The 12,592-nt window shown below is 45.4% G+C and overlaps 1 protein-coding gene across 2 annotated transcripts; it reads left to right on the plus strand.

The window, feature by feature from the left end:
• Positions 1 to 1,748: 1,748 nt before the first annotated feature.
• LOC117431095 (T-cell surface antigen CD2-like) lies at positions 1,749 to 12,177 on the plus strand. 2 transcript variants are annotated; one of them, XM_034908527.2, is made up of 4 exons: positions 1,749 to 1,876; positions 2,638 to 2,955; positions 11,319 to 11,576; positions 11,972 to 12,177. In XM_034908527.2, the coding sequence occupies exons 1-4, from the start codon at positions 1,816 to 1,818 to the stop codon at positions 12,100 to 12,102; spliced, it is 768 nt and encodes a 255-aa protein (XP_034764418.2). In that variant the 5' UTR covers positions 1,749 to 1,815; the 3' UTR covers positions 12,103 to 12,177. The 2 variants fall into 2 exon arrangements, with proteins under 2 accessions (XP_034764418.2, XP_058852570.1); XM_058996587.1 differs by lacking the exon at positions 2,638 to 2,955.
• Positions 12,178 to 12,592: the final 415 nt, after the last annotated feature.

Here is a 12,592-nt window from a genome sequence, read left to right on the forward strand (position 1 = left end):
CAGCTAGTCTTCCTGTGTTGCCTATAGGTGTTAAAACTGTCACATTTGTTTTGCTCTGTGGTTCCACTACTACTTGCCATGTAAGAGCCTCAGTACTTTCTTGCACAGACACAAACTTCCTGACTACTGGCCTATACCAAGTGAGATATTTCACTCTTCTTGTTTTGTGACTACCCTGTGTGTTCTTAATACAATGGATGCTATGAATTTCTGCACTGAAACTTTTAAAACTATTTTCAAAATACACTGATCTGTGGTAACATGGAGAACCCACACCAGGCCAATGCTAAATACAATCGGCTAGACGAGTCCTAATAAAGTGGCCAGGGCATCAATATTTGCAAACAAGGATATATCTGGAGATAATACAGCAGAAAATTAGTTACTACTATGACTACTACCATAAATAACTATGACTACCACGGTGTATAGAAGGAGAGAGGTGGAAACTCATCTGTCTGCTCTCTGAACCAGACACGAATGGTACTATCCCAGGCCAACCATCCCAGGCCAACCACGGAGCCACGGCGCTAGGGTATCATTATGTTTAGGAGGATTTAGGATTTAGGACTAAGAGGCATTTAGCCATAATCCCACGACGGTCTAACCCCAGGTCACGTTTCTTATTAGTGGGTGAACAATCGAACGCTTGGTGAATTCTGCTTCACAATGATAGGAAGAGCTGACATCGAAGGATCAAAAAGCAACGTAGCTATGAATGCTTGGCCGCCACAAGCCAGTTATCCCTGTGGTAACTTTTCTGACTCCTCCTGCTTATTATTATTTGTTTATTTAGCAGACACCTTTATCCAAGGCGACTTACAGAGACTAGGGTGTGTGAACTATGCATCAGCTGCAGAGTCACTTACAACTACATCTCACCCAAAAGACGGAGCACAAGAAGGTTAAATGACTTGCTCAGGGTCACACTGTGAGTCAGTGGCTAAGGTGGGATTTGAACCGGGGACTTTTGGTTACAAGCCCGTTTCTTTAACCACTGGACCACACAGCCTTAAAACCCAAAAAGGCAGCAGGAACTCGAGGCCCCGCTTTCACGGTCCGTATTCATACTGAAAATGAAGAGCAAGCAAGCTTTTGCCCTTCTGCTCTATGGGAGGTTTCTGTCCTCCCTGAGCTCGCCTGGGACACCTGTGTTACCATTTGACAGGTGTACCACCAGAAGAAGAAGAAGAAGAAGAAGAAGAAGAATATACAGCTATGACCAAAAGTTTTGCATCACCTAGAACTTTAGGATTGAGACATCATTTTACAAAAAAAAAAAAAAGAACACATTAACATAATTTAGATCTTTTATTTAACATCACACAATCAAAGCAACTACAAAATGATATTGCAAAAGTCTTCAGGAAGCTATAATAGTAGCACAGCATCTCACATTAGATTTTGAAATGGCACACTTTAAAATGTTTGTCAGTTTTTCGTTGAGTATATGGAAAAAAAGTGGTATGTAATTCAATATGTTAACGTAACATTATTCATCAGGTTTCATTCCACTTTATGAAGCAAAATTAGTTCATTCTATAGGGTGATGCTAAACCTTTTTTGTGTGTTTTGTGATTATATTGAAAGATACAGACTTTAGTGCTCATAAGAGAAGGGTTACAAAATAGCTTTGATGTGTTCGTGTTTTTAGCACTATGCAAATCTGCTTGGGGGAAATAAGGAGTGGCTTCAGTCAGTTACTTTGAAGAAACAACTAGCACATATTCACTGCAATCATAAAACAGTTGAAGATTGCTAACAATACTGCAACTGTTGCCATCAACCAGAAAGCTGTGCTGGACCTGCTGTACAATGATAAACCTTAACAAATTCATTCCTTATTGGCTCTTCTTGTTTTCTTTTAAAGGATACGGTAAGCAACTTTCTTATTGTTTATGAATCTAATCAGTTTAGAAACATGTTCAATAATCCAAAGAAAGTAATCATGATCTCTATTTACTTGCATTTGTTTAGCATTATTATGGGAAATACACACATATACATTACATGGGTATTGCTATCAAATTACATTAAAACAATGACATTACAAATGCACTAGTGCCTATTTAATATAGATTTGTTTGTATTATTATCTGCAGCCCTAAATGATGCTTTCTGTTCGTCTTTCACACTCCATAACTCACAAACTAAATAAGATATGGAGGTCATTGTCACATATATAAGCATATATAAGGAGTGTGGGAAACCTTTGACTTTTGACCTCCAGGTCAAGGTCACAGAATACCAAGCCAATTCTCATATGAGTAGAACCAATAATGCGATTTGTAATAGCATTTTGTAGAATTAAACAGTTTGGTACGAACTTGGTTCCTATTGCATTTCAAGTAAATCCGTTTGTAGATCAAAATGGCCTCTGTTTTTATGGCAAGCCAAGTTATTATTATTATTATTATTATTATTATTATTATTATTATTATTATTATTATTATTCTTTAGTCATTTGGCAGACACTTTTATCCAAAGCAACTTACAGAGAGGGGGTGAATTATGCAAGCACAGCTACTTTTTTGAGAATATTTTACTAATGCTGCACAGGAAGCTATGAGGTTTTGGTGTATCATATTGTAAAGCCATAGAATAACTTTACTTCTAATTGGATATTCATTTTTACAGTTATTGCAGGAACTTCTAAAGAAAATATAAGTGTGCCTGTATATGGAGCCCTGGGGGACTCTGTGTATCTGCATTTCAATACGACCTTGAACAGCAGCGTTGAGGTGCAATGGAAGCAGGGACTCAATCGCATTGCTGTGTTTAAAAATAGCAGAACTGTCCTCTATGATTCTTATGTAAACAGGGCTGAGATTTTTGCTATTGCCACTCTCAGACTGGACAGGACTCAGAAAAGTGATACAGGAAATTATTGTGTGGAGGTATTTGATATTACTGGATGTAATATACTTAATGGATGCATCCAGCTGTATATCCAAGGTGAGATGTTAAATACAACTTGAGTTTAATGTTATAACACTGTTTTAACAGAAGCTACTGTAGTCGTTCCCATGAAAGCACACATTGTTAGATTTAGATTATAGACATACAAACATAATATAATTAATTTATTTTACAACATAGGAACAGACACTGCTGACATGAACTGTATAACACATTCTAATGAAACAAAAAAATTATATATATATATATATATATATATATATATATATATATATAGATAGATAGATAGATAGATAGATAGATATATATATAGATATAGATATAGATATAGATAGATAGATAGATAGATAGAGTGCCTTGCATAAGTATTCACTCCCTTGGTCTTTTCCACATTTTGTAGTGTTACAACCTGGAATTAAAATGGATTTAATTAGGATTTTTTGTCACTGATCTACACAAAATAGTCGAAGTGTGGAAAAAAATCTATATATTTTTCAAAATTATTTACAAATAAAAAACCGAAAAGTCTTGATTGCATAAGTATTCACCCCCTTTGCTGTGAGACCCCTAAATAAGCTCTGGTGCAACCAATTGCCTTCAGAAGTCACATAATTAGTTGAATGGAGTCCATCTGTGTGCAATTAAAGTGTCACATGATCTCAGATTAAATACACATGTTTCTGGAAGGCCCCAGAGTTTGTCAGAGAGCATATCTAAACAAACAGCATCATGAAGACCAAGGAGCTATCAAAACAAGTCCAGGATAAAGTTCTGGAGAAGCACCAATCAGGGTTGGGTTATAAAAAAATATCCCAAACTTTGAACATCCCCCGGAGCACCGTTAAATCCATTATTAAAAAATGGAAAGAATATGGCACAACTGTGACTCTGCCTAGAGAAGGCCGTCCACCAAAACTCAGTGACCAGGGCATTAGTCAGAGAAGCAACCAAGAGGCCAATGGTAACTCTGAAGGAGCTGGAGAGATCCACAGCTGAGATGGGAGAAACCGTCCATGGGACAAATGGTAAAAATGGTAAAAATCCCAATTAAATCCATTTTAATTCCAGGTTGTAACACTATAAAATGTGGAAAAGTCCAAGGGGGGTAAAATGCAAGGCACTGTAGATAGATAGATAGATGCAACATTTATTTATTTATTTATTTATTTATTTATTTATCCAATTTCAATATTGGAATGAGCAGCAAGAAAAAAAATAGAGTGCTCCTTTTTCACACAAACATTAACATAATATAGTACATCAATCACTCAACATAACGATGGGTTGCGGATGCAACCCCGGTTCCCTGAAAGAGAAAATAACCATCAAGTATGGGACATTGCCGTCAGGCAGTAGGGATTGGCTGAGCTTTATAGCAAAGCTGCCGATAGGCCTCTGCGTGAGCTGCCACGTAAGCCCGCCCCCCTGGGAGCTTACTATACGCAGCGTGCAGAGACTATCTTCCTTTTTTGCTCTTCAGGTCGTGAAGGCTTCCGGAGCAACCTTGCGGCTTGATGGTTATTTTCTCTTTCAGGGAACCGGGGTTGCTTCCGCAACCCATCGTTCCCTTTCAAGTCGAAAATAACCATCAAGTATGGGAACAGTGTACCCAAGCCGTCGCGAGGGAGGATTCTCGGCAGTAGGACAGACTTACGTCATAACGCAACTGCGTAGGCAATACATCTACGCATATGCGGAGCCGTGCCTCAGCGTCTACGCTCGCAATGACACCTATCCTAAAGTGGAGTCAACACCATATCGTGACAACACTCAATATGATCGCCAACTAGGGCGTCATAGAATGTAACACGGATGCTCCGAATGACAGAGCAGAGGATTCCAGTACATTTAAACGGTAGAACCTCATAAAAGTATGCAGTGTAGCCCAACTGGCTGCAGCGCAAATGTCAGACACCAGCACCCCTCTAAAGAGGGCCCAGGATGTCGCCATACCCCTAGTGGAATGTGCCTTCAACTGCCCTGGTGGCAGAAGGCCTGCAGATTCATATGCTAATTTAATAGCATCCACTATCCAATGGGAAAGGCATTGTTTAGACAATGGCTGACCCAAAATCCTAAAACCATGGCATATGAACAGCTGTTCTGTTCGCCTCACAGTCATTGTATGGTCAATATAACACCTCAATGCCCGCACGGGGCAGAGCATGTGTAACCGTTGTTCCTCTGGGGAAGAAAAAGGAGGAGGATGGAATGCCATCAACTCAACTGGTTGGTTCATATGAAACGGGGATATGACCTTGGGTAAAAAGGCCGGATTTGGACGCATGGAGACCTTAGAACCGTCTCCTGCGAAACGAGTACATGACGCGCGTTTGGCTGATACCACTGATAGCAAAAACGCAGTTTTCATAGACACGAGCTTTATACCCACGCTGTGGAGAGGCTCGAACGGTGCCTTGGTAAGGGCTTCTAATACCACGTCAAGGCTCCATGACGGTAAACTGGTCGTCCTTGGAGGCCGCAAGCGTCTTGTGTCTTTCAGGAACTGAGATGCCAGAAAATGGCAACCTGGTGATAAACCGTCAATGCGTACATGGCAAGCCGATATGGCGGCTAAATACACTTTAAGTGTAGAGAGAGATTTCCCTTCATCTAACAGTTTCTGTAGAAACTGTAATATCACTGCCATAGGGCAGGATATTGGGTCATGGCCCTCTGCCAGACACCAATCTTGAAACAACTGCCATTTGTACGTATATTGCGACCTAGTAGAGGGCGCTCTGGCACTCTGAATGGTTGAAATCACCGCCGTCGAAAGCCCTAAGGCTGACAGGCGCTCCCGCTCAGGGGCCAAGCCCATAGCTGCATGAGCTTGGGGTTCGGGTGCCATAGCCCTCCTTGGGTTTGGGACAACAGGTCCGCTCGCAGAGGGAGCTCCCTCGGGCGACCGTGCAACAACTGCACCAGACTCGGGAACCATATTCTCCGAGGCCACCGAGGAGCGATCAGAATCACTGTCGCTTGCTCTACCCTGACCTTCTCTAAGAAGGCGGGGAGCATCGGAATCGGTGGAAATGCATATAGGAGTCCTGGTGGCCATTTGTGAGCCAGTGCATCGACTCCTAGGGGGCTGTCGAGGTCCTTCACGAGAACCATAGGGGGCAGTGCGTGGTCTCTCACAAAGGGAAGAGATCTACTTGCGCTGTGCCAAACCATTCCCAGATGTGCTCTACCACCTGATGGTGAAGACGCCATTCGCTGGGAAGAGGGCCTCCTCTGGATAGGAGATCTGCTGCGTAATTAACTCTGCCCGGTAGGTGAACCACACGCAGAGAGGTTAAACGCGGTTGTGCCCACAGCAACATCTGTGTTACCATCCGGTGAAGACCGGGGGACCGCAAGCCACCCTGGCGGTTGATATACGCCACAACTTTGGTGTTGTCTGACCGCACTAACACATGCTTGCCTAGAAGCACTGGCAAGAAATGCCAAAGGGCGAGGTCCACTGCTCTGAGTTCCAGAGCATTGATGTGGGCTGACCTCCAGGGTCCTGATAACACTCCACGGGTCCCTGTCCCGTTCCCGACTGCTCCCCAACCTTGGTTGGAAGCATCGGTCGTGATGACTTCCCTCCGGAAAATGGGACCCAAGCATACACCCTGGCGGATGTTCGACGGAACTTTCCACCAGCGTAGCGCTTCCCAGCAGGCTCGGGATACCCTTAGCCTGCGGTGTTTGTCTCTCCGCGGATGCAACGCGAAGGCATTGAGCCAGGCCTGCAGAGGTCTCTGGTGTAGTAAGCCCAAAGGAAGGGCTTGCGAGGCGGCAGCCATCAACCCCAGCGCTGACACAGCTCCATGCTGACTGTTTCTCTCAACCTGAATAGGGAGAGACACCGCTCCATCGAGGCAACTCTTTGTGTCGACAGGGTCACTTCCATGGACACTGAGTCCAGATGCAGACCCAAGAATTCGGTCTGTTGGCTCGGCACGAGGCGGCTCTTTTCTGAATTGACCTTCAGACCTAGCCGCTGAAGATGGTCTGTAACCATCACTGTGTGCTGTGCCAACTGCTCCTTCAACTGCGCGCAGACGAGCCAGTCGTCCAGATAGTTCAGCAGTCGGACGCCTTGAGCCCGCAAGGGAGCTAGAATAGCATCCATACATTTCGAAAAGGTTCGAGGAGCTAGTGACAGGCCGAATGGAAGGACACAAAACTCGTATACCCTGCTCTGAAATGCGAAACGCAGATACTTCCTGTGACCCGGGCAGATGGGAACGTGAAAGTACGTACGCATCTGTCAGGTCCACGGTGGTGAACCAGTCGCCGTGTCGGACTGACTGGATGATGTGCCTGTGCGTAAGCATCCTGAACGAGAACACCCACAGGTATTTGTTCAGTACTCGCAGATCTAAAATAGGGCGGAGCCCGTCGTCCTTTTTGGGCACCGGGAAGTATTTGGAATAGAACCCCTAGTCGATCAGAGCAGCGTCTACTTGTTGAACTTCCTGAGCAATGCCTGTATTTCCACATTCAGAGCTGAGGACTGAACCGAGTCCTTCACTGCAGTAACCACCACTCCCCGGAAGGGGGGAGGTTTTAACCGGAACTGAAGGGTGTACCCGGTGAGTATAGTCTTGTGCACCCAGATGTCGTCGATGTAGTGTTGCCAGAACTGGAGCTGTGGGACAGTGTAGGGGTGGGTTAAGGGCAAGGGATGGGCACTCAGGTAGGTCTCGAATGAGTGCCGCCTGGTAGACCGTTAGGAGGCTGGCCACGTTTGACAGCCTGACTGCCTCTGTGGCCGCAGCGTACCCCTTTTTGAGGTGCACCTCCATAATCCTGCATTGTTTGTTCGGGCATGCAGGATCCTTGGTCAGCCCAGATAGCGTTGGTGTCTTCACTAATGCAGCAAACGCAGCGCCCACCAGTGGGAATGATGCCAACCCAGTTTCGCTTGCCCCTTGCATAGTGAAGGCCGAAGCCTTGCGAGAAGTGGCAGGGGCAGAGGCCGGGGCCCCCCAGGTGGACTGCACCTCTTTGATAAAGTCCGGGAATGCCGGAAGCATCCTGGGCTGGTGGGGCTGGACTGAAGGCGACTCAAAAAGAGCGTCGAGGTTGCTCGACGGCTGGCCACTCGATCCCCAGATGGCGAGTTGCTCGCTCCACTAGTGGCCACAGGGGGTCGTTGGACCTCGCCCTTCCAATTCAGACTCCTGCTCTGAGTGGTGAGACACCAATTCCGCATCCACACTATCCTCTTCGAGAAGAGGTTCCCCTTCAGACGCATCCCTGGAGATGACGTCAGCGTCCCAAACCTCCTGGGGTTGTTGCACAACCTGGGCGGGCAGGGGCTGCAGCGGAACTGTTGGCTGGTTGGCAACTGGTCCAACTAAATCATCTGTGGCCCGAGGCACCCTATTGGCCAGAGTCATGAGCAGGGACTGTTGGCCCATCATGACCTCCATGAACTGGGACATCTTAGAGGTGAGCTCTAAGACGCCCGATCTGTCCCTATGGTACTTATCGCGACGAGGGGAACGGGAGCATCCCCTTCAGCACGGTGACCTGGAGCGGGATCGTGATGTCCGGCGGGAGTGTCCCCTGTAAGGAGAAGGGTCTCACGGTTGTATTGACGGGCTGCGGGGTTGCCGAGCGCGTCCGCTGCCGGGGGATCTCTGACCAGCTGTCAGCTGGGAGGACGGACTCCCGGACAGCCGCAGCCTAACGGGAGTCGCCACTGGTGGGGCAGACAGGGTGTGAGATGACCCTGAGGAGGGGGAGTGATCCCCAACCGCCTTCCTCGCCCTCTGGCGAAGAGTGAGCGGCTGAAAATTGGCGCACAATGTGCAGAACGACCTGTCCGCCAAGGCAGATGCAGTGTGCTCTGGTCCCAGGCATGCCACGCAGTCCTCGTGAGGGTCGCTCGCCGGCAACTTGGACTGGCATGTAACGCAACGGTGGAACCTAGACATGCTGAGACACCGAGCGCTGGAGCGTCGAGGTGCGTGTGCCGATAGGCACCAAACGTTGAGTGCAGAGCGTCAAACGTCGAGGCGCGTGCACCGAGCATACCGAAGGTGCGTGCACCGAGCGCTGATCACCGAGCGCCGAAGTGCAGCGAGGGTCGAAGCGTCGAGCACTGAAGCATCGAGCGTCGAGCACCGAAGGTGCGTGCGTCGAGCACCGAAGCGTCGAGCAACGAGCATCGAGCAACGAGCGTCGAGCACAGAAGGTTGCGTTGCGTACCGAGGGTTGAGCGCCAACGCGTTGAGCGCCGCTGCGTCGAGCGCCGCTGCGTCGAGCACCGCTGCGTCGAGCGCGTCTGCGTCGAGCACCGCTGCGTCGAGCGCCGCTGCGTCGAGCGCCGCTGCGTCGGGCGCCGAGCATCGCGTGCGTCGACGTGCCGAGCGTCGACGCCTGGAGCACCGAGTCCCAAACGCAGACGCGCTAGCACCAAGCGCAGAAGCGCTGCACAAAGCGCCGAAGCGCTGACACCAAAAACGCTGGAGTGCGAGTACCGAGCGTAGAACGCTAGCACAGGCGCCTAGGCGTCAGCTGACCCGCAGAGCGGAGACGCTAAGTGCTGGTACAGTGTCTGGGGTGCTGTGCAATACCTACCTGTTGGTGCTGGGGATTTGTAGTTTGTGGTCGTCTTCCTCTGTATAGTGAATGGGAATTTTTTTTTGGGGACACTGCAGCTACACTATGTAGTGATTGTGTGACTGGGGCACAGTATAGCTACCACGCGGTTGGTAAAACACACCGCAGAGGTAATATATGAGAGACTGGCGTGCAGGCTCTACACACGTGGTCTAGCCAAGGCAAGACCGGGACTGCAAATGCGTGCGCGGCCAAAGCCAACGCAACGCGCGTCCTTCACAAATATATACAACATAATTTTTTATTGCAGAAAAACTCAAAAACACAACAATAATAATTAAAATTAATTATTAACAATTAACACAGGAAAGACGAAGACCACGAAGTAAACAAAAACGCGATGCCGAAGCAAAGCGTGAAGGAAATATATTAGTGTAATATAAAAAATATACAAATATATAATCCAAATTAACAAATAATAATAATTACTCCGAAGAGTACAACTGAAATAAACTCGGAGAAGTGGCAAAAACCAGCTTCTCAAGCCTAAGCTTAGTGAGTACAATCAGTTAAGCTCTATTACCTACCGCTACCGATGCTGAAGACAAAAGAGGAAGAGAGTCTCTGCGTGCTGCGTATAGTAAGCTCCCAGGGGGGTGGGCTTACGTGGCAGCTCGTGCAGAGGCCTATCGGCAGCTTTGCTATAAAGCTCAGCCAATCCCTACTGCCTGACGGCAATGTCCCATACTTGATGGTTATTTTCGACTTGAAAGGGAACCTCTGCTGTTTTTTGTTGTTGTTTTTTATTACCTTTATGCATTACAGAGCCAACAACACAACAATAATGCAGTACCAATAGTATACTGTAATACATAAAAAAGATCTACCAGCCCTTGTTATTAATCTTTTTTACAGTCTTGAGACCACTATTATTATTATAGCATGTAAACGCAATCTAACCTGTAGCCCACCCACGACAACAATAAAGAGCTAGTATATTTCTATATACTATATACTTCTATATTTTAAATACACAAATATCTGGGCGAGATGCTTCAATAATATATTAGAAAAAAAAAATCTTCTTTTCCTTCTGTTATTTCTATGCTACTGTCACAAAGACGGCCGGAGTGGGTGGCGTCAGACCAGAGAGGAATACACAGACAGAGACAGTGGTTGTGATGAGCTGAGTGCAATGGCTGCACTCAGCGTTTATTAACAAAATAAAAGGTTTAAACAACGGAATACAAAACAGGACACGGCACTTGACGCCAAAATAAACAGACAGACAAAAAGACTAAACACTAAACAGACGGTGCAGGACAGACGAACAAACACGGTGAGTACAAACAACACACTTATATTTCCGATCTTATTTTACTCCTTCTCTCTCACCCGTTCTCCACTCTCCGAACACCTAACCCTGAGTGCAAGAAATGTGCGTCTATATATACTATTGTGCTGGGATTCAATTACTAATTAATTATTCACTTGAATCCCAGCACGTGAATTAATTCTGTGCAACCCCGTGCTCACATATTACATTTAACCAGCACGTGAAGTGGTTTGGGCTCTCCTCGTGCCTAAATACAAATCTACACTTTAAATACACGTGAAACACAGACCCGTTTATATCCCGTGTACCAATCTATACACCAACATTTACACACGCAACATACACAAATGCACACAGGGACGGGGCACATTGCCACAGCTACTAACCTGGTAAAATATAGGTTCTAGAACCTTGATATTTTTAAGAATCAGGCCCAGTGAGTATAGTTTTTAACAAAGCAAGAAAAAACCCATACAAACTGAAAGCCTTTCTTTTTCAGAGGCTGTCTCCCAGCCTGTGATACACTCCACATGTCTGTCCCATGGGAAGATGCTGCTGGTCTGCACAGTGGATAAAGGAGATAATGCTTCATTTAACTGGAGTTTAGATGGAGTGCCGCTGAATACCAGCCTTGCTTATTTCAGTGATAAAGAACATGTAGTAATATTGAAGAAGCATTTCTCTGGTAATCTGATCTGCATTGTTACAAACCAAGTCAGTGAAAAGCACAGTGACTCTGTGAACTTAAACTGCTCAGGTAAGAAAGAATGGACCCAATTTGTCAATTGTTTTACTCCAGATTGTTATTAGCACCAGTCAGGTCAAAAATAAGTCTCCTTAAGACTAAAGATATTAATAATAAATAGAACATAAAAACCAGGGAATTTAAACAAAAAATCTATTCATCGCAGATTATACTAAGACAAGGGTTTGTCATCCCACTATGTTATATAAACTGGCTGAATGTTTTTACAATTGTATTACATTCAGTTTTACCATAGGATGAGAATGCTTTTTTGTACTTTCAAAATCTTATTATTACAAATTGTGCTGTACATTTTAAAAATAACTATTTTATGAGTGATGATTTATTTTTCATTTTTCTATAACTTTGCCTTTATGTGGTTTTGTCTCTCTCGCTCTGTTTTTTAGGCAAGGATAAAGCGATTCAAGTGAGATTAGTTTATGGTTTCCTTGCCTTTGTGATCCTCACCATCTTCCCTATAACTCTTCACTGCAATTCCTGGAAATCAAATAGTAAAGGAAAACAGAGTGAGGAATAACTTTACAATACTTTATTCTATTTCAATGCATTTCATAATATTTGAGTATCATGCATATCCCCCATCATTACTCAAACGCAATATATATATATATATATATATATATATATATATATTACATATAATATATAATACATGCCACTGTATTGCCTGTTAACATTGTTTATCATTTACTGTTCTTATGCCATCATGCAATTGGATTACAAACCATTAAACAACATTGCACCTGGATTATGATCGTCTGTCTGTTTATTGATCACCTGCACCTGCACACTGTTAACCACTTTGCCACATGAGCCTTCTGCGGGTCTGTAACAGGGGAGATCTGGACTGACTGTCTGGCACATTCGTATTACTGCAGGTAGAGGGCAGCAGTCTCGTGGGATCCGCCTGTCGGTCATGGCGATGACACAGAGAGGTGGGGAAGAGTGTGTGTGTGCTTTCCCTCTCTCTGAGTGGCTGAGGGGCGGGCCTTGGGAGACTGCTCGGC

Source organism: Acipenser ruthenus, chromosome 22 (genome assembly GCF_902713425.1).
Source record: "Acipenser ruthenus chromosome 22, fAciRut3.2 maternal haplotype, whole genome shotgun sequence".
NCBI classification, from domain to species: domain Eukaryota; kingdom Metazoa; phylum Chordata; class Actinopteri; order Acipenseriformes; family Acipenseridae; genus Acipenser; species Acipenser ruthenus.